This window comes from Apteryx mantelli, chromosome 4 (assembly GCF_036417845.1).
Source record: "Apteryx mantelli isolate bAptMan1 chromosome 4, bAptMan1.hap1, whole genome shotgun sequence".
Classification (NCBI taxonomy): Eukaryota; Metazoa; Chordata; class Aves; order Apterygiformes; family Apterygidae; genus Apteryx; species Apteryx mantelli.
This window is the reverse complement of record NC_089981.1, coordinates 82,124,717-82,152,012: the sequence shown is the minus strand read 5'-3', so window position 1 is coordinate 82,152,012 and position 27,296 is coordinate 82,124,717. Positions and strand designations below refer to the sequence as shown.

The 27,296-nt window shown below is 40.6% G+C and overlaps 1 protein-coding gene across 1 annotated transcript in view; it reads left to right on the top strand.

Annotated features, from left to right (window-relative positions):
- SYNE2 (spectrin repeat containing nuclear envelope protein 2) overlaps positions 1-27,296 on the top strand; it is a 189,921-nt gene that overhangs the window by 27,937 nt on the left and 134,688 nt on the right. Inside the window, exons 3-29 of the mRNA XM_067295082.1 lie at positions 1,095-1,156; positions 2,149-2,244; positions 2,512-2,589; positions 2,675-2,767; positions 4,050-4,231; positions 5,933-6,129; positions 6,608-6,708; positions 7,481-7,582; positions 8,376-8,513; positions 9,371-9,535; positions 11,537-11,649; positions 12,369-12,525; positions 13,580-13,676; positions 13,844-14,031; positions 14,201-14,365; positions 15,809-15,982; positions 17,764-17,922; positions 18,177-18,350; positions 19,665-19,799; positions 19,953-20,108; positions 21,295-21,506; positions 21,796-21,871; positions 22,790-22,908; positions 23,504-23,627; positions 24,323-24,480; positions 24,939-25,086; positions 26,626-27,224. Of these exons, the coding sequence (XP_067151183.1) occupies positions 1,095-1,156; positions 2,149-2,244; positions 2,512-2,589; positions 2,675-2,767; positions 4,050-4,231; positions 5,933-6,129; positions 6,608-6,708; positions 7,481-7,582; positions 8,376-8,513; positions 9,371-9,535; positions 11,537-11,649; positions 12,369-12,525; positions 13,580-13,676; positions 13,844-14,031; positions 14,201-14,365; positions 15,809-15,982; positions 17,764-17,922; positions 18,177-18,350; positions 19,665-19,799; positions 19,953-20,108; positions 21,295-21,506; positions 21,796-21,871; positions 22,790-22,908; positions 23,504-23,627; positions 24,323-24,480; positions 24,939-25,086; positions 26,626-27,224 (4,168 nt within the window). The remainder of the gene's footprint in view (positions 1-1,094; positions 1,157-2,148; positions 2,245-2,511; positions 2,590-2,674; positions 2,768-4,049; positions 4,232-5,932; positions 6,130-6,607; positions 6,709-7,480; positions 7,583-8,375; positions 8,514-9,370; positions 9,536-11,536; positions 11,650-12,368; positions 12,526-13,579; positions 13,677-13,843; positions 14,032-14,200; positions 14,366-15,808; positions 15,983-17,763; positions 17,923-18,176; positions 18,351-19,664; positions 19,800-19,952; positions 20,109-21,294; positions 21,507-21,795; positions 21,872-22,789; positions 22,909-23,503; positions 23,628-24,322; positions 24,481-24,938; positions 25,087-26,625; positions 27,225-27,296) is intronic.

Below are 27,296 nucleotides of genomic sequence, written 5' to 3'. Positions count from 1 at the left end.
GGGGACGGGCTGGCAGGAGCGGGGCTGTGCCCGGGGAGGGGGTCGGGGAGCTGGTCTGGCCGGCAGCGGCTGCGGGGAAGGGCGCGAGGGGTTCGATCCCGGCCGGTGAAACGGAGGCAGGCCCTGATCTCGCGCTGTTGGGACCGGCAGGAGCTCTTCTAGAGGCTGAGGTGAGGATGGCATCAAGCTTCGTGTCCAGGGAAAACCAGTATTATTTATTTTGGCAAGACGTGTCCCTAGCTCTCTGCTCCCATGCCCATCTCAAGCGAGACATATGTACTTGACTGCTTTTAAACAGGGTGCGGAGGAGATCCCGAGTCGGTGCGGGGAAGGGGTTCGTGCCCAGCCGAAGGGCAGCCCACGGCCTGGCCGCAAGGGACGGCCGGGCGGGCGGCGAGCCAGCTGGTCCAAGCACTCGCTTCCTCCTCGCTCCTGGTTTAAGACCCCGCTTGGGTCTGATCAGTGATCTGCCCCTCAGTTAACCAAGACATGCTCCTGCGGGACTTCGCCTACAGGCGGGCATTTATCGCCCAGCAGATGCCCTGGCCTCCTTCCTGGTCTCATCTCCTAACCTGATGCCTGGAGTTTCCTGGCTTTGACCTCCCTGAGAGGGGTGCAAGGAGGGTCCAAATCTTCTAGGTCCTGGTGGGAGCGGGGTGCCCTCCTTAGCGACTTGGGCTCTCCTGAGAATTTGGCCTTTGAGCCAAACCCTTTGACAGTCTCAAGAGTGGGTCTTACGCTGCCGGTTGCGCTAAGTCTTTTAAGGAACAGGGAGAAATGGATGGATTTATTCTAGATGTATGATGTTGTAGGGTGATGTGTTCAAACCACTGTTTGCTTTGTGGAGCTTTTAAGAAAGCCTTATCTAGCTGATTTTGCTGCATCTGCTTGATGGTTGTGGAGCTCCTTGCAGCATGATCTCTGCAAGCAAGAAAATATTAGCAATTGAGAAAAATTAAGAATAAATTGTATCCAGTATCATGTCTGAGAGAACAGACCTTAGGTTTGAGGTGGATCCCATGTATCTTTTTGAGAAAGACAAATAAAATCAGACCATTCTTTTCATTAAGCATTTTTTTTCTTTTTTTCCCCAGTGCAGCGAGAGTGTACCCAGAAGAAAACCTTCACTAGCTGGATAAATTCAATATTGGCAAAGGTAAGAAGGGGATTCTTTAGGAAAGACTTTTCTTTTTGCCTTTTTAATACAGAAGTGCTCTATGGAGGTTAAAATTTTTAGGAATAAACAAAATTAATTTAAGTTTTTGGGCAATAACTGGAAAAAAATGCCCCTGGAAAGCATTTGTTTAATAAGTGCAATTGCATTGCATCAGTGATAGTCTAAGGACATTCAGAAGACAGGGTTTATAAGTAGATGAGAGTATCTTTCTCACTGATCTACTAAAACATATTATTTCTTCTGTCTCCAGACCTTGTGCTAGGTTGTGGCGCACATGTGCCAGACAGGATTTTATGACGTTCTATATTTACAATTAGTTTTACTATGTTTAGGTAAGAATTATTCTATTATGCAATCCAAGAACATGAGTTTAATGGGATGATCTGAGTGACAAGTGAGTATTAAAAGAAATCATATAACAGTTTTAAGCTTTCATGAAGCAGCTCATGCAGCAAGTGTTGGGGATCTGACTTTCTCAAGCCAAATAATCTTGTTGTGGTCCCTCCTTGAGCAGAAGCCATTGAGCTCATGATAGGTTTGTGTTGTCTACAACTGGTGAAGAGGGTGGGGGGGGTTAGTTATTCAATTCTGTAGTCGAATTTGAACTCAAGATACATTGATTAAGAAGTCAAAATACAAATTAGCTGCTTTTCTTCCCTTTCATTTTGTTCAAAGTTATTGTATGTTAACACATGCCTCGTTGAAATGCATAAATGCTTGAAAATAAGGCCTAAACTAACACTTGTAAAAATCAGAGGCAGGTGCAAGAGGGTACAAGAGGCAAGGATAATAATGGTTCAGAAGGAATAGAATATGAGAAATTAGACGTGGGATTTGTATTTCAGCTTACTGATAAATAAAAAATGCTAAAAGTTTTTTTAAGAACAAAGTAAAACAATCTGATGTTCTGCAGTATAATGTTTTCAAAATGACTAAAGATGGTGTGACAAGCGTTGAAATTTATTTTGCAGCATACACCTCCTTCTGTTATCTCAGACCTGTACGCAGACATACGGCAAGGACATTTGCTTTTGGATCTGTTGGAAGTTCTTTCAGGTCAACATCTGGTAAGATAGAGTAATCAAAATATTACGTCAATCCGTGGTCATATCGGGCAAAAATTTCTGGATGTGCTTAATTGTAAGCAATGATCAGTCTGGGGTCATGGAGCTATTCACATGTATCTTAATCTTCCATCACTGACATTTAATCGTACCCATTGATGCTAGTTCATTGCAAGTCATTCATGAATCTTTGCAAGACTTCCCTTATCATAATATAAATTAAATGGGTTATTGCAACTGAGAATATAATATGTTCTTTTTACTTTACAGCCACGGGAAAAAGGATTTAATACCTTCCAGTGCAGAAGCAACATAGAAAATGCTTTGACATTTTTAAAGAGCAGATCAGTGAGTATTAACTTCAAAATTTACAACTAAAGCCAGTTGAGCAGGAACATTTTCTTTGTTAACAATGATCCTTTTTATTCCCCAGCTCAAGCTCATAAATATTCATGTTGCTGACATTATTGAAGGAAAACCTTCCATTGTGCTTGGCCTAATTTGGACAATTATATTTCATTTTCATGTAAGTATTTCAGCGATGTGAGAGAGTGTTTTAGTAGAGGGAAAAAGCACAAAAATGTGTTGACTTATGTAGTCACCAAATGAGATGAATTAGTACAAAGGAGAAGATTATTTTCTGACGTCTTGAAGCAAAGGCTCAGGGAAGAGACGCACCAATGCGTCCTGTCTGTGTCTGTGAGCTGCTTCTCCAATTCAACGATGGAGTTACAGTCTGATGAACAATATCTAATTCAAAATGGTAGAATGAGTAGATAACAATATTTTTTAAATAACCAGTTAAAAAATAGGCAAAACTTTGTCCATTTGCTTAAGTCCTCTGATGATTAAGCACCAGATAGGGCGAATAGTGCAAAGTGGCTCACATCCACCTCCCTTAGGGTCAGCCCCTCACTACAACATGTTGGCTGCACTCACGCTGTGTAATACCTGCTATTCTGTTTTTCAGTACCAGGTGCCTGAAGTAGCACAAAGTCTTTTCTTGCAGCCTTTCCTTATGATGTTTCTTTTACCAGATACTGAGCATCTTGCATGGGGATGGGGGGACGAGGGGGTGTCTGAAAGCACAGGACCTTGCTGGGATCATGCTGGAGGACTGTAGAGAATGATGGAGCTGAACTGTCTTCTAGTGAGAGCCCAGCAGAGAACTAACATAGGTGCACTGTGGGTGAGCTGGGGCCTGGCACTCGGGGGAGAGCCAAGAAGTGAATTTATTTAGCAGTATGTATCCCACATTTTTCTTGGTAAAGGTACTTTGGTGTTGAAGGTTTTTGGGCTGCACATACCCAGAGGCTTTATCTTTTTGCCCAAATGAAGCTTCTGGGTATGTTGGGTGTGTGAGGTCTATGATGTAGGCATTCCTGTGCCTGAGTGAGCAGGCAAGCTCTGAACATGCTTAACACATGACGTTGTGTCAACAGCACACAACACAGCACACAACACAGCTGCCATGGGCTGCTTTCAGTGGTAGGAGGAGTAGGAAAGTACATTGAGTAAGAAGGTCATTTGCTGCCAGTGCTGGTGTCCACAGTATCACATGGATGGAGCTGTCTTGGGTGGATATTTCCTGCCAAAAAATCACCCAGAGGCGGGGTTCATCATGATATACTTCAGCTTGAACAGATAAAATCTGGCAAAGACTTGGAAACATGGTCTGATCCTTGTGGGTAGAGGACTACAACCCCAGCTGTAATCGAGTCCCGTCTAATTCTCTGTGGTTTTCTGCAATTGATGTCGTGGTAATTTTTCACTGAAACCTGATTAAACTCTCCTGTTGTCTCTAACAGATCGAAGAACTTGCCAGGGCGCTTGCTTGTGCTTACAATCAGCCATCTCTTGATTGTTCAAGTGCTGTCGACTCCTCTCCAAAGGCAAGCAGATCAGCTAAAAAAAGTGCTAAAATTAAGGAACGGTGGAAGATCTCTGCAACAAAGGCCCTTTTGTTGTGGGCAAAAGAGCAGTGTTCACTGTAAGTTCCATCCAGGTTTATAAATAGTATCTTACTTTTTTTTTTTTTTTTACTGCTTTCCTCTGTAACGTCATGTTATTTTTCCCTGTTTTTTTTAACATTTCTTAGTGACGGCTTAGCAGAAAATCTTTACAATCTGGATGACGTTAGCAGCACTTTTAGCATCAATCAGGCCTTAAGTGTTTTGACATTAGCCCTTTAAACATAAGGAACTGGGGCTAATCCTACTAATAAGACACCATGATGTAGACTGAGTTGTTTAGCTTTTCTCTTTTAGAGGCTTACAGTTTTATGTGTAGTGGAAAGCTCAGTCTAGTGGAAAGCTTACGTGATTTGTGAGTTTTAATCCTCATGGTGGGCTCTGGGTAACAAAGTTTCAGTAACAGAAGATTTTTATAAAATGGAAAACGCAGGGTTTCTAGGCTTCCCACTTCTCATGTTCTTCTCTTGAACACTGCATGATCCCTAAGAAAGATCCTAGTGATCGTAAGAGATCCCAGTCCCCAGGGGTAACAAGATACTTGCTTATCCCTGATGTATGCAGTACCTGGCTCTGTTGGTATCAGTGGGAGTGTTCACAGCACAGGATCTAGAGCAGATGCAGATATTTCTTGGAAGAGGCAGGTTTTACATTTTGCATTTTCTTCAAGGCCTAATGCTTCATTCAAAGACATTTCAAACACACTTTACAATAACATCAGCCCTTTCTTTCCAGGTCTTTTGGCTGCTTTATATTCTAATACCATCCTCTAATGTCCCATGTTGTTAGGGGGAGATGAAGGCTTTGCTCAGCACATTGGACACTTTCTGTTGAGAGAACATTTTTAGGCATTGAATCTTACCTTTTAGCTGAGTTTTATCAGTATGAGATTGGTTGGCATGTAAAAAACAGTTCTCTCTCTGTTTAACCTTCTTCCTTTTGCTTGTTTTTGTTTTTCAGCAATATTGCTCTCTGTTTCATAGGATTTTTTCTAAACTGTGATTACGTTGAATAATTTTGTTTTCAGTGAATCCTATTTTATTTTGTAAAAGAACCAATCTCATAAGTCCTGTCTCCTTGCTTTGTAACTGAGTTTGATCTCTTGAACCCTCACATCTTTTCCACACAGTAGCGTACTCATAATACATAAGCTCTTTCTGGAAAGTTGTCCCAGAATTCACTGTGACTCACAGTCGTCGGGGCACCTCACAGCGCTGTCCAGGCACTGGATGTTTTAAAGACACTGAAGCAAATAAGGGAAAAGGAAGCATGTTTCCTGCAGTAGTCTAACATTTTTAAGGTCTGAATTTTCTAAAAGGCCAAATGCATCCAATACTCAGCGGCTTCACAGACAAATTTATTCACAGTGTTGCAGCAGCTCCAGTGCTTTGCTTCTTGTTTTTCCATTGCATAGGGTGCATAAACAGCGAGAGCAATGGTGGGATTTGGAAAGGGTGTTGGATCAGCAAGACATTGTCTTCAGGGCGCAGCACAAGATAAAAACATTGTGTCATTTTGCAGAAATATTTGTAGCAATTGGTAGTACTGGCTGTATCGCAGACTGACCCAGCTTCTGCAGAATTCAGTGGCAAGGTTTTCTGTAACTACTTGCATTTGGATCACTCCTCATTTTACTGAATTTATACTGTATTTCTAAATTTGTTCTTATGACATCTGAGAAACAGGCTATGACATTTTGTTTCTAATCGTTTTTGGGGTAGGCACGGTTCTATCAGTGTGACTGATTTCAAGTCAAGCTGGCGAAGCGGACTGCCTTTTTTAGCCATCATCCATGCCTTAAGACCAGGTCTAGTTGATATGGAGAAGGCAAAAACTAGAACCAATAAAGAAAATCTGAAGGAGGCTTTCAGAATTGCAGAACTTGAGTTGAATATTCCACGACTTCTTGAACCTGAAGGTAAATGATCTGGGTTTTTATATTTTTGTCGTAAGGAGTGAATGTAATATAGTCCGATATGTGTTGACTTGTAACACAGGAAAAAATAAGGCTAAGGTCAGATTTGAAATGAAACATTGATATTTATTGTAATGCTCAAACCTGATGTTCTTTACTGTATAACACAGAGTGTACTTCAGATTTTGAGGATTTTTTTAATTGGCAGTAAATGCGGGAACAATATGCAGAAGAAAGGATATGAAACTTTCCCGTTCATAAGAGAAACCTGTTCATTACTTTATCATGTTACATTACAGTATTCCAAAGGAAAAAAAAAGTCTATAACAAACTAATTTCTATCAATGGTATTTTAACTGAGCTGCTGAAAAATAAACATGTTTACGCTTACTGTGTTTTAATAACTGCAGTATAGTGTGTAATTATGTGATCAGGCCTTGAGGACTGTATAATTATGTTAATGGTGTATTGGCTCTTGTAGATGTTGACATTATGAATCCAGATGAAAAATCAATCATGACTTACGTGGCTCAGTTTTTGCAGTACTCCAGGAATTTACCTGTGTCTGAAGAAGACATGCAGGTATGTTGTGTGTTTTATCACTGAGACACTTTTTAATGATTCACTGTTGCCAAGAATTTCAGTACTTTCTTTGCCCAGTTTATGACATGACTCGGTAACCGTTATCTTTCATGGTTTGACCCTCTGATTCAGCCACTGACAGGGCTGAATTGGTTTGAACTTCCTGATGCTCCTGAGTGGTACCCAAGACTCAGTGCGATAAATTTTTGATGATACAGGTGGAACTGCGGTCCAGACTGTCTTGTTTCCCATTTAACTATTCGAGAGGACATTTTCAAACCTGGTTGCCTTTGTGTACAGTCTGAAGTCTATATTTAAGTATCTGGGTGCAGGCGGACAGATTTGCAAATGTGCAGAACAAACAGCTTTACATTTAATAGCTCACATGTAGAGCAGACAGAAGTTGTCATTCACAGAGGACACCAGCTGCAAAACCAAGTTTTTTATTCTCTGTATTCTCACATGATAGTTTATGCATTAATTGGCTGTTCACATATCTCTGTACTGATAATCTCCTTTCAATATGACTGCATTCAGGCCTTTTTTTTAAGATGCCTTTATATATCCAGGTGCGAGGTTTAAAACTTTGGCCTTGCTCTAAAATAGTGGCTGATACAGAACTCATTAGAGTCCCCAGGAGTTTTCCTTTGTTTTTCAAAAGTTTTGCATGAGCTTGATCATATGTTCACTTGTGTGTTGTTTTATGACACAATGTAAGTTAAAAACAGGTCTTGCAAAATGGAAAAATGAAATTTTCTGCTCTAATTACCAGGGAAAAGTAAGAGAGGCCATAAGCTGGTTGGCTGCCCAAGGAGAGAAGTTAGAAAAGTTGCTGATTGACGCAGAGAGTGAAACATATTACCAGAAGAACAAAGTAAGTTGCATTTCACTGACCCTTTTAAAATATTTAACTGCTTTGTCAAAGAATTATTAAAAATACATTCCCAGAAACATAGCTTCTCATATTCATTGCCTAAAGTGAAGTTTTAAATAAACTTTTAAACAAAAGAGTTGGAAACATGAGATTGAATTTGGTAAATGCACCAAAATGATTGAGGGCAGATTTTGAAAAAATTATTTCTGTAAGGAAATAGGTATATAGTGCTTGGTTTCTGAGCAGAACAAGGTTCTTTTGGAGAGGGTAAAGTAGTGTCTTTTAATTAACTGATACAGCTGGAAGACATGGACAAGACTCAAGCACACAGGCCCTTCACGGGTCACCTTCTCCATTGCTGTGATAACAATAGCGGTAGGTTTTCTCAACTAGTGTCATAGAAGGGCCCTTGAAACATTGGCTATAGATTGTGTCTAAAGTAAAATTTCCTTTGGTTTATATGGCCTACTAGCCACAGTTTGTAACTAAAAGGCCTATGGGGGACCATGAAGGGAGAAATTTTCCCCTTCTGTGAGTGAGAGGGGAGAAGCCATGTCCTGACTGCACTGACATTATATTAAATAAAGATTTCACTACTGTATGGCACCTGTGCTTTCAGACACAAATACTGCCTGTAGATGAGTATGCCACCTTCTTGATATCTTGCCTTTCCATGCATCGCACCCTTTGAAGTTAATGGAAGTTATATTGACATGTCCAGAGCCAATATTTGACTCCACCAGTTTCCATTTGAAGTTTTCTTCTATGAATTATTCTTTCTTTTTAACCCTAGGAACTGATGTCATTTATGGAAGCATTTAACCAAGAAAAAAAAGCCTTTCTGCCCGTGTTGTCATCCAAAACAATTGTAGCTGAGCTAAGCAAAGACCAGCAGCAGATGAGAGAAGAGTGGCGTAAACTGATCTCTCAGGTCAGAGGCATTTCTAGCTCTCTTATCAATGTGAGTGTGTTTGATGAAGAAGACTAAGTCTACCCCAGGAACTGAACGGGGAAAAGAGGGGAGGTGATATTTTATTTGGACTGATAAAGGTGGGATTGACCCTCAACCTGAAGTCCAGACAGACTGAGTGGTGTACAGTGCCCAAGAGGAGACAGACTTCTGCTTCCCAAGCCTCAGGACTGTGAGAAGTCTCCAAAATATGGCCTGCATCTGATTATCTTTGAATTTGAGCAGTCTTCACATCAGAGGTTTTGGCCTATTTATGCTTAAAAGGTTCTTTTGGGATGTAATTATGGCTCAGATAATGATGCAGCTGGGAAAAGTGTGTTAGAATAATCTTTCCCACAGCACGGATAGCGGTGTAGTTAGATCTGGTCAGTGCTTTGCAATGAGGTTGGCTGTGTCATCTGTCTGCCCCCGAGTGAGGATGTGCTAGGCCTGGCTGATCATGTCTTTTTATGGCAGAGTTGTTCCCCTGTCATCTCCTGTGATGAAAAGCTGTCCACAGCTTCCCTTGTTTCCCTCCATTTTTCCAGTAACGTACTATAAATTTTTCCTGTTGTGGGGCTTTGAGGTGGTCACCAGCTGAGGACAGTGACTTCCGAACTCTTGTAGCGTTACAGAGATTACAGGCTGAGGAGCAAATCTGGGTCTCAGGTAAACGTAGGTGATTTCCAGCTGCCTTCACTGGAAGCTCCTGTTCTGAATGGTGACATTTTTTTTTTCCAAGGTGTCTAGAGCATCAGCTTATGGAGCATATGTCAGTACCTTGGGGATGGGGAAGAAAATTATAGCGAGACATTTAATCACTTGTTTTCTCTTTTAAGATTAATGAATGGAAAACAAAGCTGGACCAGATGTTGCCACCCCCTCTGGATGGCATTGAGGCCTGGCTTCAGGAGGTCGAACATCTGCAGGCAGAAGATTTGCCTGATTTGCAGGACCCCTTTAAAGCAATGTCTCTCTTCAGAGAAATAATTGTAATATTTAAGGTATGCTGATCACTAAGGGAACATTCCTCTCCAGTCTGACCTAGCAAAGCACTTGTTATGCAGTTGATGTTGACATTTTGGGAAGTGATGTGGCTATGTTTATCTTATGAAGGTGAAAAGCCCCTCTGTAGGTATCTTAGATTTTTGAACGAGTAGTTTAATTAAATAACTACATGGGTCTATGAGGGAGGTTTCTGATTTCACTGGGGTGAGATTAAATTAAAATACTATATGAATGAGTAAATTGTGGTATTATTTTTTATGTGGCTCTTGCAACTTGTTTGTTTGTTAAGTAATAATGCAGGTAAGCACATGCTTATCTTTAAATCTATGCTTAAATACATACCTATTCAGAAAAGCACTTGGGCTCAGGGTTACATTCCACTGAGTTCATGCAGCTTATGTGATTAAAGTTAAGTACTTGCTGAATCACTCTGCAATTCCACTCAAAGCAGTGGAAGGTGTTCTGATACCTCAATACCTTCCTTGCAAGTTATTTATTCTAATCTTGAAAGCTTTGCATTGATAATATTTTAAGCATCCTTTTGAGTTTGAAGACTTCAAAAAAAGTGGCTGTATTGATGCCTGATTGATCAGTGTAATGCTGTGCTTGCTTCCTGTATGAACAACTGGGAAGGTGGATGTTTTTGTGACATGTCCTTGATGCAGATTTGAAAGGATGCATACTAGAAGTTCTTGCGAGTGACTTGGTAACACCGCTTTTTTGTACTGTTGCTAGTTGGTTCCCAAAGCAAGATGTGGCTTTTTAATTGATAACAGCTCTGCCAGACTTCAGCCGGTTGATCTATGATTTGTATTTTTTAGCCTAAGTAGTTAAACCATTTCTAAGAATGAGAGAAAGAAAGAGATCTAGTTGTTTTAGGTATTTTTTCCTATTGAACATGTAGATGAAAGCATTCTCTTCCTTAAGAAGAAACCCCAAACCCTTAACTTCTGTCAAATCAGCTTTTCTTGTTGGGAAGACATTCTGTTGAGAGTTTTTTGGGTGTTTTTTGCCCCATTGCTCTAGTCCAGTCTTTTTAATGTGTCTCGTGTAGGGATTGCCAGTGTTGTGCTTCATGATGGAAATTCTACTTTCTCTTAAGATCAAGGAAATTACCCGCTAATGCACATAACTGTCTGACTGGAATGGTGTTAAGGTTGCAAAATCAAGTATTTAAAAGCTGGCCAGTGCTGTCTGGTATGAGGGCTGCCCCAGCATTTAGCCCTTTGCCGTTAATTTGCTTTGTGGCAAGTTTTATCACACAGAAATGTATTTTTAAGCATATTTCTTTATAGGCCATTTATGAATATCTCATCCCCTTTGGTATATGCTTTCTTCTATCATCTACAAGTCCTAGGTGATACCAGCATTTAATACTGTTTTTTTCTGGAACTCTTCATGTGGGTTAAAATTTCTATGCAGGTGTGTTTTATGTTTAATTTGTTATTTTGAGAATTTGGTGCTAAGACACATGTCCATAAAATATTCCCAAATTGTTTGATAATGACTATCAGAGGATTAATATGACATTGATATCAGCATGGCATTAAATGGAAATTTATTAAGCATTCAAATAAAGAATTAAGCAAGTATGACATAATATGTTTATTCGTAAGGTTTTGCTGTCAGTCTTTGCTAACACATAGCAAAGAAGATCTTAATATCTTGAAACTGTTAAAATGACACTTCTTAGTTCTAAAGATGGTAGTAAAACTGAGGAAAGAACTGATAGTATAGTTAGTATAAATCCATGTTCCTTATGTTCAACTAGATACACAGAGATAGGATAAATCGTATTGTGCCTTTAGTAAATATGCATTTTTGAAGGTGATGAAATGAATACTTTCTTTTGACTTTGATGAGTTAAAACACTGGAACATTGTCTTGTGCTGACTGGTTCTTAATAGCTCCCACTGTAACGGCAGGTGACTTGCAGATTTCCAAATGAAATGTTCTAGCATTTAAATGAGTGACTTACGATGTCTTTTTCTCCCTAGGGCTTGATGAGTTGTTTTGATTCACACTTGGACACCCTTCAATCCTTTAAGAATGAAGATGAGAAGAATATGCCACTAGTATTGCCTGAGAAGCTAGAGGAAATGAAAAGAAGGTTGTGATCCTCCAGTTCCCTCTGCTTTGGCCATGTTGTCGTCTAGCTCTGCTGTCGACTTGTTCTGTTACTCTGAACAAAGCAAATAATTTATCCGTGCCTTGGGGAGAAAGCGCCTCTCCCCTCTAAGCACTAAGAGGGACTGGGGTGCAGAGCAGGCAGGTTCACTCACTGGGCCTATGAACGTCTACTTATTTGTACCAAATGGAGCTCATCTCACAGGAGGTTCTTAGATGCCCTGTGCTAGTGTGGATAGGAAACACCCTCTAGGGATAGCAGACGTGGATATTTTCAATTTAAAAAATTTACTGGGGGGAGTGGGAGTGTTCTCTGCCCAATTTTTAATTCCTAACTTTTAAAATCAGTTTGAGATCTACAGGTTGTGCAACCCCATGTAGCTGTCAGAAGCTGTTTTCAAAAGTGACCAGTGAATCTGTGTCCTTAACCTGAGACCCTTTGATATAACAGATGTCAGATGTCCCTCTTTTAGCTATTTAAGGTTTTTCAAAAATTGAGCAGACAAGATTGAAATGCTCAAAATTGTTAATGCTGAAAAAAGTGAACAGTTATTATTTTAGATTTTTACTTCCAACATAACAATATAGATGTTTGCATATAATGTCTGTAATTATGAGTTTTTAAGCTAAAAACCTTACACATTAATGCCTTCTATATCCAACAATTTTGAGTCAACTTCTGGAACATTTTACTGATTGCAGATTCAGTAATATTCGGGTCACAAACTCCAACACTTTTCTTGAATACCACTGTGGACTGTGCTCAGCTATTGCCAATGAGGTGATGTTAAAGCTAAATATCTGGAACATGAAATATGGGACAAAAGAGTCTGTGGAATCACTGCTGGAAGATTGGAATGTAAGTTTAAAATATATGTATTTCATACTTGTACCCTGAGAGTAATCATTTTTGCCCCACTCTGTTTCATTCAGGCTTACATCTGTCCTCATTTGAAGATAGTAGCATAGTGGGGAGAAGCACAGTAGTTTTGTGAGATCTGGGATTTATGCAAAGGAGCACGGGTAGACTTCCATAAAATCTTTCTTTCCACATAGTCTTCCCATTTTGCTGTGAATGTGAATTTCTTCAGCCTGGAGAAATAGATACAGCTGTGATTATCTATAACTTCCTCTCTCCTCATTTTCATGTGGGGCAGGGGGCCCTTTCTTTCTAGGCTATTTAGAGGGCCAGCGACAGCGGCCCTTTCCTAGCTAAAATCCACGCAAATCTCTCTGGCATAGTTCAGTAGCAGCTATCTTCAAAAACGACCACTACCGCAGTGCCGGCTAATCCTGCCTGCAGCTGGTGCCTCTTCCTTTTCCCAGCCTTCTTGCTTCTGTATGCTTCCTGGTGCATATGAATTGTCCTGTTTTGTTATATTTTGTGTTGTATAAAATCTCAGTTTTCCTGAGCAATATTAACCTTATCCTGTGGTGAGGTGGGAATATGGAGTTAATTTGTTCTGAATTTCTTGATTCAATCAGTTTCATAAATATTTATTACCATGTTACTTTTACAATAGCGGTTTATGGACTTTCTTCAAGCTGGTAGAATATAGGAAGGAGTTTAAGACATGAGGAAAAGATCCGGAAAGGCACCCAAAGTGCCACCAGCTTCAGCTTTGCAATGTATAAAAGTCAGGCCTCTAAAAGGCAGTACAGAGGATGGAGTTACACATCGAGTTACAAATTCTCGTGAGCAGAGTCACACCGGTGTGCCTCGGCATGAGCAGAGCACACGACAGGTCTAACTTAAGACTAGAGGGTGCAGCTGGGTTGCCAGACGTGCACAGGTTACATTTAACCTGCAGGTTATAAGCTCATATCGAAAAAAATGTATCCCAAGCTGTTTTTCCTCCCTAGTTTTGTGTGGGTCAGTATTACCCATGCCAGTTCCTTTTCACTTTGTGCAGGATTTCGTTGAAGCAAAGAGACTTGAAAAACAGCTAGAAACTGCTGCTCACATCTGTGAAGATTTGAAAAACAAGAACATAAGCAGTCCTGACTTGGGTGAGTTCATGCACATAAACTGATACTAAGACCTCTATTTTGAACTGATGTGCTGTCCCCAGTTTGAATTCCCGCTACCTACCCATATTTCCTGCAAAATACTGACTCTGTGTAATTAAGCTCTCCCTTTTCAAATGTATAATGATGTTCCCTATTTGATGTCCTAGCTGGTGATCCTCAAGAAATGAACAAACTCTTTAAGACAGTGGAGTCGAAGATTTCCATGTGCAGAGACCATATTTCCAATGTAAATAGTACCCTACAGAAAGTCCTGTCTTCCTGGAGTAATTATACAGAAAACATCCACTTACTGAAGACATGGCTGGAAGAAAACCGGAATGAGCATCCGAAAGAGGTACGTGGTTAGGTTTCTCTTTGATGTGGAGGACAGGAATACTTTGAAGTCTCCTGGAAGGAAATCGTCATACATGGAAGCGGTTGTTTTTGATGCTTTCTTGTTTCTCATTTTGGGAATAAACATTCAGCCAGGTTTTGCTTTAAGCGATTTCAATGCCTCTGTGTAGATCCCTGCTGAGATTCTGACAAACTGGAATTCAGTGCATGGCTCCTTAAACGAAGCTGGAAATTATCTCATTGAAGTCAGCAAAGAGCAAGTTGGATCAAATATTGCCAAAGAGCTGAAGAAACTGAACAGGAGATGGGCTAAGTTCATCAAGAGGACGCAGTTTGTAAGTTACCAAACCCTCCGGTTTCATATGACTCTTTTGCCATGGAGCCTTCAAAATTTTCTTTTTTAAACTTATCAACTTGTTATTTAGAGGTTAATAAATCTTCAAGTCAACTCAGTATTGCCAGTTTTAGAACAGGAGGAAGGGAGAATACATAGAGGCATCCCGTTCATGTGTGCCTCAGTTAAATGCTCTTTATGACACTATGGAAAACATTCAAATTTTTAAATGGAAACTTTAACCCCCCCCCATAAAAGGATATTTTGTTGCAGGATAAAGCTCTTCATTCAGTTGTAGAGATGGAAGTAATCAATTTGTTAATAGCTTGTGAGCCTTTGCTAAATTGTATGCTCTCTGCCTCAGCTGGTAGAAAGTAGTGTTTGCTTTGTAGCTATTTCTAGAGTTGCGCAACTTTACCCCAGCTCACTTGACAGGTTTGTAGGCTGCTGTAAATTGCTGTAGAACCTGCTTAGTGTTGCATATCTAACATTTCCTAGAATGCTTTTACAAGAATGGCATTACCGCTCTGCCTGAGAACATTAGAGCTCCTAACTTTAATTTTCTAAGTTGAGCCTTTCGGTGACATTTTAAAGGTGTTGTTGTGACAATAAATGGTGGCAAAAAATTACAACATTTTTGCAGGAGATGAGGTTACTGAGAATGCAAGAAGATCAAATGAAGCAAGTTCACAAGAGTGAGGGAAATCTGGAATCTCCTATAAAAGCCCTTAGTGATATGGCAGACATTTCAAGAGAAGCTTTTAGGAGTCACTTTCAGAAGGAAGAGGTAAAGAGTCCTCTCACACCCTTACAAGGGCTTAAGGACTTAGGAGCTAGTTTTCTGGCATTGCTTTGGGACATTATGACTATGCCTGTGTATATATATATATATATATATATATGTATATATATATATATGTATATATATATACATACACACATATTTATATGTGTGTGTGTGTATCTGTCGTATATATATATACCTGTCAATAATTTTTTTATATATATGTTTAATTAAACCTGGTGCAAGGGCAAATGCTTACGCTCTGGCCTGTGACTGCCAGGACCATTAAATCGTTATCATGATCCTTGGTCCGGGTTTGACCCCTGCCAGCTGTGGCTGTCTGGGACAATTCCCTGGCATAGCCTGGGTGATGCTGCAGACCAGGAGTTGCTCTCCATAGGTAGAGCGGTCATGGCCACCTCCTTATCGGGGAGGGGGCTGGACCTGTGGGCACACGTTGTGCTGTCCTGCTCGCACCCAGGTCCTCTCCTCGTTTATTTACCGGTGTAAGGTTCGCGTGTATTTCTCCTTCACTCCCCTTTGGGTGTGAAAGCCAGACAGCTGGCGGAGTGGTGACCGTGAGCTGGAGGAGGGTGGTGGAGAGACCCCTGAGAGTGGACACCAGGTGCGAACGTGTCTAACCCTGCGCTTTGTTCATAGCTCTGCGAAGAGAGCGCAGACGCTGCTGAAGGGACCAAGGAACTCCCGGAGAGCGCGGAGAAAATCGAGGCGCTCCTCAAAGGGGTGGACGGCTGGGCAGCCGAGCTTGAACACCTGCTCGGCCAGATCCGTCGCGAGGGACGTGTGGAACCTGAGACAGAGGAGTATCTGGAGGTGAAAATGGAAATATACTGTTAAAATACCCATTCATCAGATTCTCATCTTTCAGCATGGATTTGTGGCTGGGGTAAAATGAACCAGCCCCAGTGAAGCAGACGCAAAGGTGGATTTCGTGCTGTAACACTCTTAAACAGTCAGGCCTGTGTTAGTACGTTGATGTTATTTCCCACGATAACTCCCAGCCAAGCTACATGTGACTCTTCCAGACATCAGCATGTCCAGGTGACAGCGAGTGCCAGTGAAGCGCTCTTGATGCCTTTCATCAGCAGCTTGCTCTTGAGTGGTATTAATTACTCCCTGTCCAGCAGAGCACTCGCCACAGGCTGAAACTTTGGAAGCTGCTGAGATGAGAACTTCCCTGGCCCTACCGTGCTCTCTACTGCCTGTGCTCCAGTGCAGGGAGAGGACTGGGGGTGGCTTGGCTGTATTCACAGCTTACCTGTCAAAAACTGGAATCCTATAAATATTTTCAACAACACGCTGGGTAATTTGTGCATCTCAGCTTATAGGCAGTCGTTTGGCACATCCACAGTGAGCACTGACCAATTCTCTTGCTACTCCCACTTGTCTCTGTTGTTTGCCCTCTTCCTCTGCCAGGGGCTAGTGTTTCCCCCCGACAGCTGGCAGATGGAAATATGTGTTCACTCAGCAGCTTCAGTGCAAAGTCTGATTTATTTCCTTCACCTGCCAATGAAGGTGAGTCTGAACAAAGATGCCAGGCTCGCACTGGAGAAGCTGAAGCACTGTCTTGTGTTACCACTTGCTATTTCTTCAGCAGGGGCAGTATAATCTAGTGTCAGGGAGGTGCCAGCAGAATCAGGTGTCATTGGAGCTCCTCTGCCCACGCCCTAAGGGTAAACACAGATCTTCAGTATACTAAATCCACCTACAATAAACCTGAATCAGAATTAGTGTGAGTTTACTTTGAGTTTGTGCGTTGCACTGTTTTTAGTTTACAGAATTAGGAGGTGTAAGCCCATGAAAAGAATATATGCAACTTTTTGTAATTTGTGGGTGTGCATTTATAAAATAAGCCTCACTTTGCAGGATGACACTAGTTTGTTAAAAACGTCAAAGTGACAAAAGGCACCTTGAAATACAGCCTCCAAAAGCGTGAGTGTCATTGTGTCATTATGTCTCTGAGAAGAAGAGATCAGGTCGCCTATCGCTTGCAGTACAATAGGTCGAGATCCGGAATAAAGCACTGATTATCATTAGAAGAATGCTAATTGACAGCTTCAAACAGGAAAACGTGGTGAATATTCATAGATCAAAACAGCTCTAATAAGGACATTTCATGATAAATATTCAAATACAGCACAGTACTTTTGCATGCAAAATAACCAGCTGCTTCCTGCCTGTTAGGAGTCAATACTGCAAGAAAATCCAAGCCTTGATGTGCTTGCTTTAGGACGACTTCACGATCAGACAATGCATATCCAAATGCGTGGTTTGTATGTTCGTTTGGAAAGCCACTAGGATGTGAGAGAATGTTTAAAAATTACTTTTAATTGGCTCTGTGGCAAAGACATGGGAGGTATCACGTTGACAGGAAGAATGTGCTAGCAAACAGAATCCCCTGTGGATGGCAGCAGACTTCTTTCTCTCTACACAGAGATCTTGCAGTATAATATACGCTAGCCATAGTTGGAATATAAGATGTTTCTTTGACCAAAAATTGACCATCCCTGATCAGTGCTGGATTTTCAGTTTAGTTTCTCTAAACAAAAAGACATAAATACTGTGCAGGCTTCTAATGCTTTTCATTTAACCAGAGCTTGGCTGCAAGAGGAACCTCATGCCAGGAGCAAGTTGTGGCAGCAGAAGAGGTCTTGCAATCCCTGACGCAAAACGCCTCAAGTCAGGTGTCGCAACAGCATTTTCGTACCGCTGGGCTGCAGGCACGAATTAAACAAGCCAAAGACAAAATTGAGGTATTTTTTCTTGATTATACACAGACCTCTCTAATTTTAGTACTGCATGATTAGGAAGACTGCTTTCACTCAAGTAAAACAGGTATGTTTTTATAATATTGGAATCAGTCTCCCAGAGTCTTGTCGGGGCAAAATGTGGAACATTTCAAAGATCAGTATCTCAACTTGAAAAACTTGAGTGATGTTATGAAGCAATAGCTTTATACAATTAGTGACACTCATGCGTGTTCTGAAAAGTGTCTCTTTCTTCCAAGGCTGCCATGGGTGACATAGGTAATGTCTTGCCCAAATCTGAGAAGAGACTCTCAGAAAAGGAGGTTTTGCTCAATTTTGAAGAATCCCAGAAAGACCTTGAAGCCTCCATTTCAAAGGCGGTGCAACTTGTCAGTCAAAAATTAAGCCCTGAAGAAAATATTTCAAGATATGAGGTGAGTTGCTTTTCATACCATACCAGGCTTCTGAGCCAGCTGAATGGAGTATTTTTTAAGTGTTATTTAGTATCAAAAAGGTAAAGATACCACAGCGAGAAAAATAGCAGATATTTTTGGTAGCTGTTAATGCTTTTTTTCCCCAACTCTTTGATTTAGCATTGTTAGTGTATATTAACTTGGCAGACAATTTGAGAGGAGAAATGTTCACCTTTACCTTTATCGTTACATGTTCTAATTAGCAGTGTATTCCTTTTTGTTTGCACTGTCATGATAAATGCTAACAAACTCCTTGTTCCTGATCCCAAATCGCTTTCCATTGCCACCACTAAAAGCATTATTATAGGGCTTTTTGTGTCACTTAGGTTAGGGATTTTTCCTCTTCAGAAAATGAAGTGTCTTACCTCTGTTCATTAGTAGGAAGGTATTATCAGAATGAAGCAGCCATGAGACACAAAAGTAACTTTGTGTTTATCTTTGAACTCATTTTCCTGATAAAATAAACATGTCTTAGGAAATGCAAAGTATAAAAATAACATTTGTGTGGCATTAGGGTTAAGATTTTACTTTTATATAACACAGGATATTGACAGTTCCACAGCTGCTGTGTCTCTGTAGCAGTTTATTCAGTGTGTGAATCTTGTCCTCTTACTGAAATTGCTCCATCGTCCTCAGATTTCTGTTCTGAGCTACAGCCACTTTTTGTCTAATTAATGGTAAACATTCCCATCAAGAATCACATGGCCCAGTTCTTAAAGCATCGTTATAAAAGTTGAAACTCCCTTTTTTTTCCACCGGCTAACTTGTAAAGAAAGCCTGGAAAATTCAGATCTCTTGAAAGGGGTCTTAAGCGAGGTGTCAGAGATGGAAGTCCCTGAAATCAGTGTTGCCATGTGGTGTGCAGCGAGTCCTGTCGGCTGCGTGCGGGGAGCAGCACGGAGGCAGCCTGCGGCGCCCCGGCACCTCGCCGGACCCTGCTGCGCTGGCGCAGACCTTTCTCGCAGCCGTGCATCTTCCCTGTCCGTGGGACCTTAATCTTTCTCCTTTGGTACCAGATTTGCCCCTAAAAGAGGAACTCTAGGAACAGGATTTCCTCTCCTCTGAAAGCATAAACTGATATTGTCTCCAACCCTTTTGCAGGTATGTAAGGGTGGAGAATGCCCTTATGCCCGTTCCCGCGAAGGTCATCACAGCCCGTACATGCCAAGTATACATGCTTTATGCATGACTTTTATGTACTACTGATGTCATTTTATTAGGTAAACAAGCTAAATTCAGTTCTGTTTATTTTTCATTTTGATGCTTTTCTTGCAGGAAGCTTTTAATGCTTTGGACAATAAAGTTCTTGACAAATTTTTGAAAGCAGCTGAACAACTGAAAAGTATTTCGTCTGATCATGAAAAGTTGGTAGTGGAGGAAAAGAGTAAAGATGTTCGTAAAAGATGGGAGGTGAGATAATATACAGAGGAGACTTTGCTGTCTTCTCATTAGGCCTGTCATCTTTGAAAAACAATTTTTTGTCACCATAAATTCAGATGTTTTTATTTGCTTTGTAGTATTGTCTCCCCATCTCACAGGGATAACATGTTCTGAATTTTGCAGGCAGTTCATCATGAAATTATGTCCTGTATCCAGCTCATAGCAGAAAGGGGAAAAAAGAAATTTAATGCAACTTTTAAGAAAATCAATAAGCAGTTAGGTAAAGAGAAGAAACTCCTCAACATGGATAAAACCAAAGGGCTCGTCAAGGAACATGAGGTACCTGACACACTCCTTTTCTGCTCGCCTCCCTGTCTGTATGAAGGCACTGACTGCCCTTCCTGCTCCTTATTACGTGCGTTATCGCAGTCTGTGTTTATGGAGCAGGGCCCTGGTGCTCGGTGTCACATAAACACAGACCAGAGGCCACCAAAATGATCTCCTTGCCTTTCTGGCTTCAGGTATTAGCATCACTGCAGACTGCTGAGGTTACTTCCTTGTTACTTGGATGGTACCGTTTTTTCAATTAAATTTTTTAAAAATGCCCTTGAAGTATTACAACAGAGTTAGCTGTGCAAAATGCAATAATAAGAAATGATTGAATGATCTGGGGTTCCCTGGAATTGTTACAGTCGCACAGCTGATGTTAGTTGCCTTGAACTGAGAGTATCTTCCCCGCAGTGTGATAGCCCCATGTTTGTGCTGCACATGAATTAACCGCAGAGTTAGATGTAAGAATTCCATGTGTCACTGGCCCAAGTGAGCCATGGTGACCCTGACATATTCCATAAGCAATGGATAATAACACTTTAGTGTTATTAATGTTTTCCTTCATCCTCCTCTTTGAGATGCACTGATGTGGCCATAAGGGCCACTGCTTATAAGGGTAAGAAGGAGCTCTGCTGATGAAATTCTGGTCTCCATTGAATTCAGTGGAGGTTTTGTCTTTGCTTCTTATGGGTTTATTCTCAGCAAATATTATATATGCAAGAGTAAAGAAAAATAAGCATTCTCAGGTGCATTCCTTCTGCTTAAAATTTTATTAGGTTTTTATTATATCTTAATTTCATCCTAGAAATTAGAATTATTGATGAGGAATAGTCTAAATAATTTTTCCAATTCCTCTTTTGCTGTAATCAATGGAAGATGTATTTAATGTCAGTGTGAGCAGGACTTGGGACCCCAAATAGCTAAAATTGTAGTAACACAGGTCATTTCCAACTCAGAAAAGAGTCAATATAGTCTTGTGAGTACAACTGGGGAACGTATTGCCAGTATTCTCCACTTCTTTCCTGGCTCTGTTTGAAAAAGAATTGAATGAAAATAAGTGTTTTTCTCCTGGTTTAACATCTTACACTTTAAGTGCACTTATCTGAGAAGACAATGAAAATAGAAGAATGTATGAAAATAATTGCATATCTTTATAATTTAACATGGGTTTATTATATTGTTTTTCTTCATTTAGGCCTTTTTTTCACATGAAGGCAGCCTGAAGGAACTTCAAAAGTCATTAGAAGATCTTAAAGCATTGGGAAGACTAGCAGAAGACACTCTCCCAGATATACAGACACTGGTCACAGAGTGTGAACGGAAGCTAGAAAAGCTTCAACCCGTTGTGGCAGATACTTACGCAGCCCTGCTGTCTCACGCTGGGAAAGGACAGCCATCCAAGAAAGAGTGGGTGGCTGGGTGCATGAGGTGTCATAGCCTCGCTGAAATGCAGAGATATAGATAGTTTCTGCGGTGTTGTAAGTGAACTACCAAGCACATTACCATGAGCGCTACTAAGGGCAACTGTATTTTCTAAACATTTAATACTGTGTTTCAGAAACACGCAAGTACACTCATTACCCTTGGACATAGCTGCGCTGTTAGTTTTTAATCTTTAGCCAGAATTTCTTTTTTTTTTTCTCTTATATTTCATAGCTGCTTTTATTCTTAATCTGAAATTTCTTTTAAACCTTAGGGATTCCATTGTTGCTTCTGAGAATGGAGAAAATCCAGGTTCTTCTCAGCGAATGGATATCTTCTCAGCACAGGAGGTATGCAATCCATGCATACTGTGATTATTCCTGTTATTATTCGTGTTATGGTAGAACCTCAGACCTCTGGTCACAGCTCAGAAACCCACTGTGCTTGGGAATGTAGCTTAAGTAAATCCTAAAAATTATCTGTTATAAGGAACTTGCAGCTCCTGTAACTGATTGAAATCCATTAATTCATCAATCATTGACATGCAAGGAACAGCACTAGGCATACTGAAGAGATGTAAGTGGGACCCCAACTTTGCATTATATTTTGCTGAAGAGTGATTTTCAGCTGGAAGAGCCATGTCTGAAGCTCTGTGTTCAAGTGTAAGTCCCTGCAGTGGCCAAGTAACATGAACAAGTTGCAGAGGACAGAGAGGAAAAATAGTGTCGCTGGAGGTATTTGCCTTAGAAAAATGCAGGGAAAAACAGAACGCATGTAGCTTTTTAGAAAAAAGTGCTAAGAGAGAGAAGATACAGTAGTAGATCATTTGGATGCCACAGAAAATGTTTCATCTAAGATAAACGTCTGTGGGAGTAAAGCTGCAGATAGACAGTATGGTGCTCAGCAGACAGCCTCCAGACTGGCAGTGCCTCAGGGCTGCCCGAGGATGGCCATGGAGCTGCAGCAAAGATTTGCTCTGGTGGCTCTTGCTTGCCAAAGCTATGACGGAGTGGTTGTGCCTGCTGAGACCTGGAATCGGTATGGCAGGAATGAATGGCCTGGCTGCAAGTGCTCAAAAATTTGCTTTTTTGGTTCATGCATTAGTTTAAACACATCTTGTATCCATGAATGGAATCTCTCATCTCCTTTGGGAGTGTTTCACATGAAATGATTGCTTCTTTCAGGAGTTCACAGATGTCTACTGATCTTCACCATGTGTTGGCACAGCATAATGCAGAGTTCATTGATACCTTTTTATTTTTGCTTAGACATCAAGACCTGGTTCAGATGCAGTTTGGGAAACAGATGTGACACATCAGAATGGAGAAAGCTGTGCAAAGAAATTTGAGGAAGACAGTGATTTGCCCTTACCAGCTTTATTAGAGAGGTAATTTTTAAAGGATAAAAGGCATTCATATTAAGAGATGATACTATGCTAGAAATTTACACCTGAGCTGAAAGGGTGCACTTTTACTATGCAAAATTCCCTTCCTATTCTACTACAGTTTATTTACTATTACTCTGTAATTGATAAAGATTAACTATAGTAGCTAAATGTTGCAAACATTAGGACTTTGTAGCAAGAACACTTAGAGCTTAGAGATTTTTTTTCTGCTCTTCTGTTGGATCAGAAAAATCTTTATCTGTCCTACTAATAACTCTGAATAAAAAGTAAAAATTGGAAAAGCTAAGAAAAGGGTGAATTTCGGTTAGAGAACTGATATTTTGACATGCATAAAACTGAATTTAGAGAATGTAAGAAGGCATTCGTAAATGAAAATTTGCCAGCAGAGCGATTTCTCAGCTTTTCTATATATTGCTCATTTGTGACCAATAATTTGGGACTTGGATTAAATTATGCATTAGTAACAGACTGTGCCTGTTTTATATGGTAATGTATTGGTCAGCAAGTCCCAACCCCTGCCACGTCCCATTAAAATAGAGAGAATGCTCTTTCTGAAAGTGATTGCCTCTTTCTTTAGCTATAACACACAAAGAAGTAACTTGGAGGAACTTTTACAAATCAGCAGAGATAAAGTAGCATCTGGCTTTACTGATGAAATAAAAGGCACTTCATGCCTTCAGAATAAGCTGCTTGAACTACAGGTAAGTATTCATCTCTTAAAAACATACTCTGTGCCTGAACTGTTGTTTTTGCATGTAGAGCCCTCACCTTCTGTGTGTTACACATATTGCCAAGGGATGAGGAGCACTGGCACAACCAGATTTATTAGGAATAGAGGGAAATCAAGAGTTCTGCATTTGACAGGTGTGAATTCCTCTTTCACGGTTTAGTTGTGCCAGTGTGGCCAACAGTGCATGCGCAGAATGAAACTCTTCAAAGACTTATAACTTGATCAGATTTGTGAGAACCTTAAGGGGGTGACAAAAGGCACATATTTGATGTTGGGGCATTCGTTATTGCAATTTTTCAAGTCCTTCCTGTGAGCACACAGGTTATTTAACATCTCAGAACTTAGTGCAATTCCAAGGTTGTTTTTGTTCTTTTAAACAGCTACAATTCTTATAGCAAAAATGGCCAAGCCATATTTGTTGAATCTTTTTAAAAATGCAGCTAAGGCATACATATGACATGGAAAATTTTGGCATAAATTGTTGGTAGAGATTTACATGCAACTGAAAATGGGGCCTTTAAAAAAGAAAGCAATAGACACTCTTAACTAGAGGTGATGTTTTCAGCTTTGTCTGCAGTAACTCCTGTGGCAGTAATTTTCTGAATTGACCTGTTTGTTGTAAAATATGATATCATATTAATTCACTTAACACTGCATATCTTTTAGATCATAGAGAGTGAAACCAATTCTGGCTGGAAACAACTGGAAAATATCGCATCTACTTTAGATAATCTCATGGATGAAATGGAGCTGGCTGCTATCTCTGAAACAAGAAGCAAGCTAAAAGGAGAATGGAAAGAGCTTCAGGATATTATAAATGCCAGGTATAAAATAACACTGCATGATATTAGCTAAGCTATAGGTGATTGTAATGTAACTAAAATGTGTATTGTGAAGGGAATAGTGTGCATTATAGAAAATGCCTGCACATTTGAAACTCTGTCTTATGTGTTAATCACATAAAATTAATCTTATCTTAATACGCGCATACATCCCTTGCAGATGGTGTGAATCTCTGCAAGCTGTTCAAGGCCAGATCTTTGTAATATCACTGTGTAGTATTCCCAAGGTTATCATTATTTCCTTCAACTTTCTGATTAAGTTCACTGTGGTTCAACCTGCTTCTCTTATTAATCAATGAAAAAAACTCCTGTTGACTTCAAGAGGAGGAGGATTATTACTTAGCTCTATTAGACAGTCAATCATAATGACATTGTGGCTTTTTGCCCTGTGTCTTTCCTTATTTGCTTTTCCAGTTCATGTTTCTTTACCTTTCTTGTAGAACAAACTCTTTAAGGACTGCTTTGGAAATTGTTTTGCCAATAGAAAGTGAATCCATTCTTCTGTGTGAATTAGATCAGCGGCTGAACAAAAAGGACATCCAGCAGTTTAATCTGATGAACAGTGATCTTGCATATAGGGAACTAAAGGTAAGGGGAAATGCAGAGACCACACCCTAGCCAGAACGGCTGTTAATATGGCAAAGAATTAGAGAACTTAGTGGTATTTCTCACTGAGGAATTTGGGACCATTTACAAGACTTCCCACCACTTCTAGTGCTTAACAGCATTTTACTCCCCTTGCTTTAAATGACATTGCTCCTGTAGAGACAGGGACCCTCCGTGGGACCCACCGTAAAGAACACAGTCATGAACATCCCTTCTTGTTTATGACTTTCCTTTGTTCCGGTGTTGCATTGTTCTCACCTGGCTGCATATCATAACGTGCTGTTCGGAAGAAATTACAGCTGCCATAATTGTGACCATTATTAGCTTTTTTGCTTTTTTTTTCCTCTGGGTTTTACAGTCTGAATCAGTGATCTTTGTGAAGATTTTTAGGGCTCAGTCTCATGGTTAAATTACCGCCTGTCAGCTGAGCCATGACAAGTGCCACGGCTCTGGGAAGCCCAGCGGGGTGTTAGTTTGTGCGCGACCCTCAGCTGCGTTGTGTCACATCTGCTGAGGGGCCTGAGCACACCCCAGGATGGTTTTGGCAGCTCTGCTTATGTGCAGTTACTTGCTAAGCTGCTGTAGATACCTCTCACTGCTGAACACAGAGAATGCTGCCCAGCCTGAAAGTTTGCATTTGTCTGCACTTGGCTCTCGAGCTGAGCAGGGTTGAGGTCTCAAGCTCTGGGCACGATGATGGGTGCTCTCTGTCTGAGATCGCTCTTCTCGCCTGGAGTTTCACAGCACTGGCGTAGTGCTACTTCGTCTGAGGGCTGCATAATGCTGTAACCAGATAACGTACAAACGTCACCAAGAGATTTCTAAATGCACATCAGTCTTCTCCAGAAGTATAGCATAAAGCATTGAGAAGACGGCAGAAGTAACGATCATCTGCATGCCAGCCTGTGCTCGGAGCAATCTCCCACTGTGAGAACCTGCTGGGTTTCCATCCCAGGACTTTTTCATTTTTCTCTCCTTTTTGTCTGCTGTTGGCAAGAGACTTGGGCTTTTTATAATGATGCTCAAATTCCTTGTGTGTGGAATACCATTTTTTCTGATATTTCTTCTTCTTCTTCACGCCCTTCGCCAAAATTCAGACTAGGAAAAAGTGTTTTTCCTTCTTAGTGACCCTCTTTAGCATAGTTATGCATTGCCATGACAGAGTCATTCTGTATTAGTGACTTCTGATTGCCCTGTAGTGGCTTATGGCTGGCTCTGTGATCTGACACAGTATCTGTTAGCAAATGACTGATTCATCATATAGGCATAATGACACAAATTTCATAAACTCAATTGCATTTGATACCTTTCTCATAGCTAGATCTCCCACAGTCCTAAATTACAATGAAAATACCAAACACCAAAATCCTAAGGATACTGTCCTTCATTCTTTTAACAGTCTGATTTTTTTTTTGTATTTGGATTAGTCTAATTTGTTTTCCAGCCATGGATTCAGCTTGAAGTACAGGGTAGGGGTTGTCTTTCACTTGCTAACATTGTTGGTGGTTCTTTCAATTTCAGGAGCTCCAGAGATCCATACTAAATCAGATTGAAGTGTGCAAACAATTGGAACACCTAGACAGTTCAGCAAGAGATGAATTTAATCCAATAGATCTGCAAGCAGCAAGTAAAATTATGGTTTATTATCAAAATCAGCTTGAAGAAATGAGCCATAAGATGCAGGTCCGAGAAACAGTCTTAAAAGATTTGGAAGCTTTTATGGCCTCACTGAGGAATGTTCAGTCTTCCATTAAACATCCTGTAGATCCCTCAGGTCAACCTGAAACACAAGGAAAGGCATTGAGGGAGGCTGCACAAGAAGTTTCTCATATGGCAGAAGAGGCTAAATGTTTGGATGAACGCTTGAAAAGAGCTGATATCTGCTTGGAAGATGCTGAATGTGGGAGAAAGACTTGCTGTGAAAAACTTGTCCTGACTTTATCTGCAGAGCTGCATGAGGCTCATGATCACTCAAGTGAACAGATGCCTATGGAGGAAAATGACTTATACAAGATTTTTTCCACAAAAAATAGCGAACTCCTTAAAAACATTCAGGATCTACATGACAGGATTAACAAAATAGGCTTGAAGGATCCAACAATTCCAGCTATTCAACAAAGGTGACTTCTTTTTTTAAAGCTCTTTTAATTTCATAGTATCAGTGAACTCAGAGTGCCTGTGGCCCCTTTGCA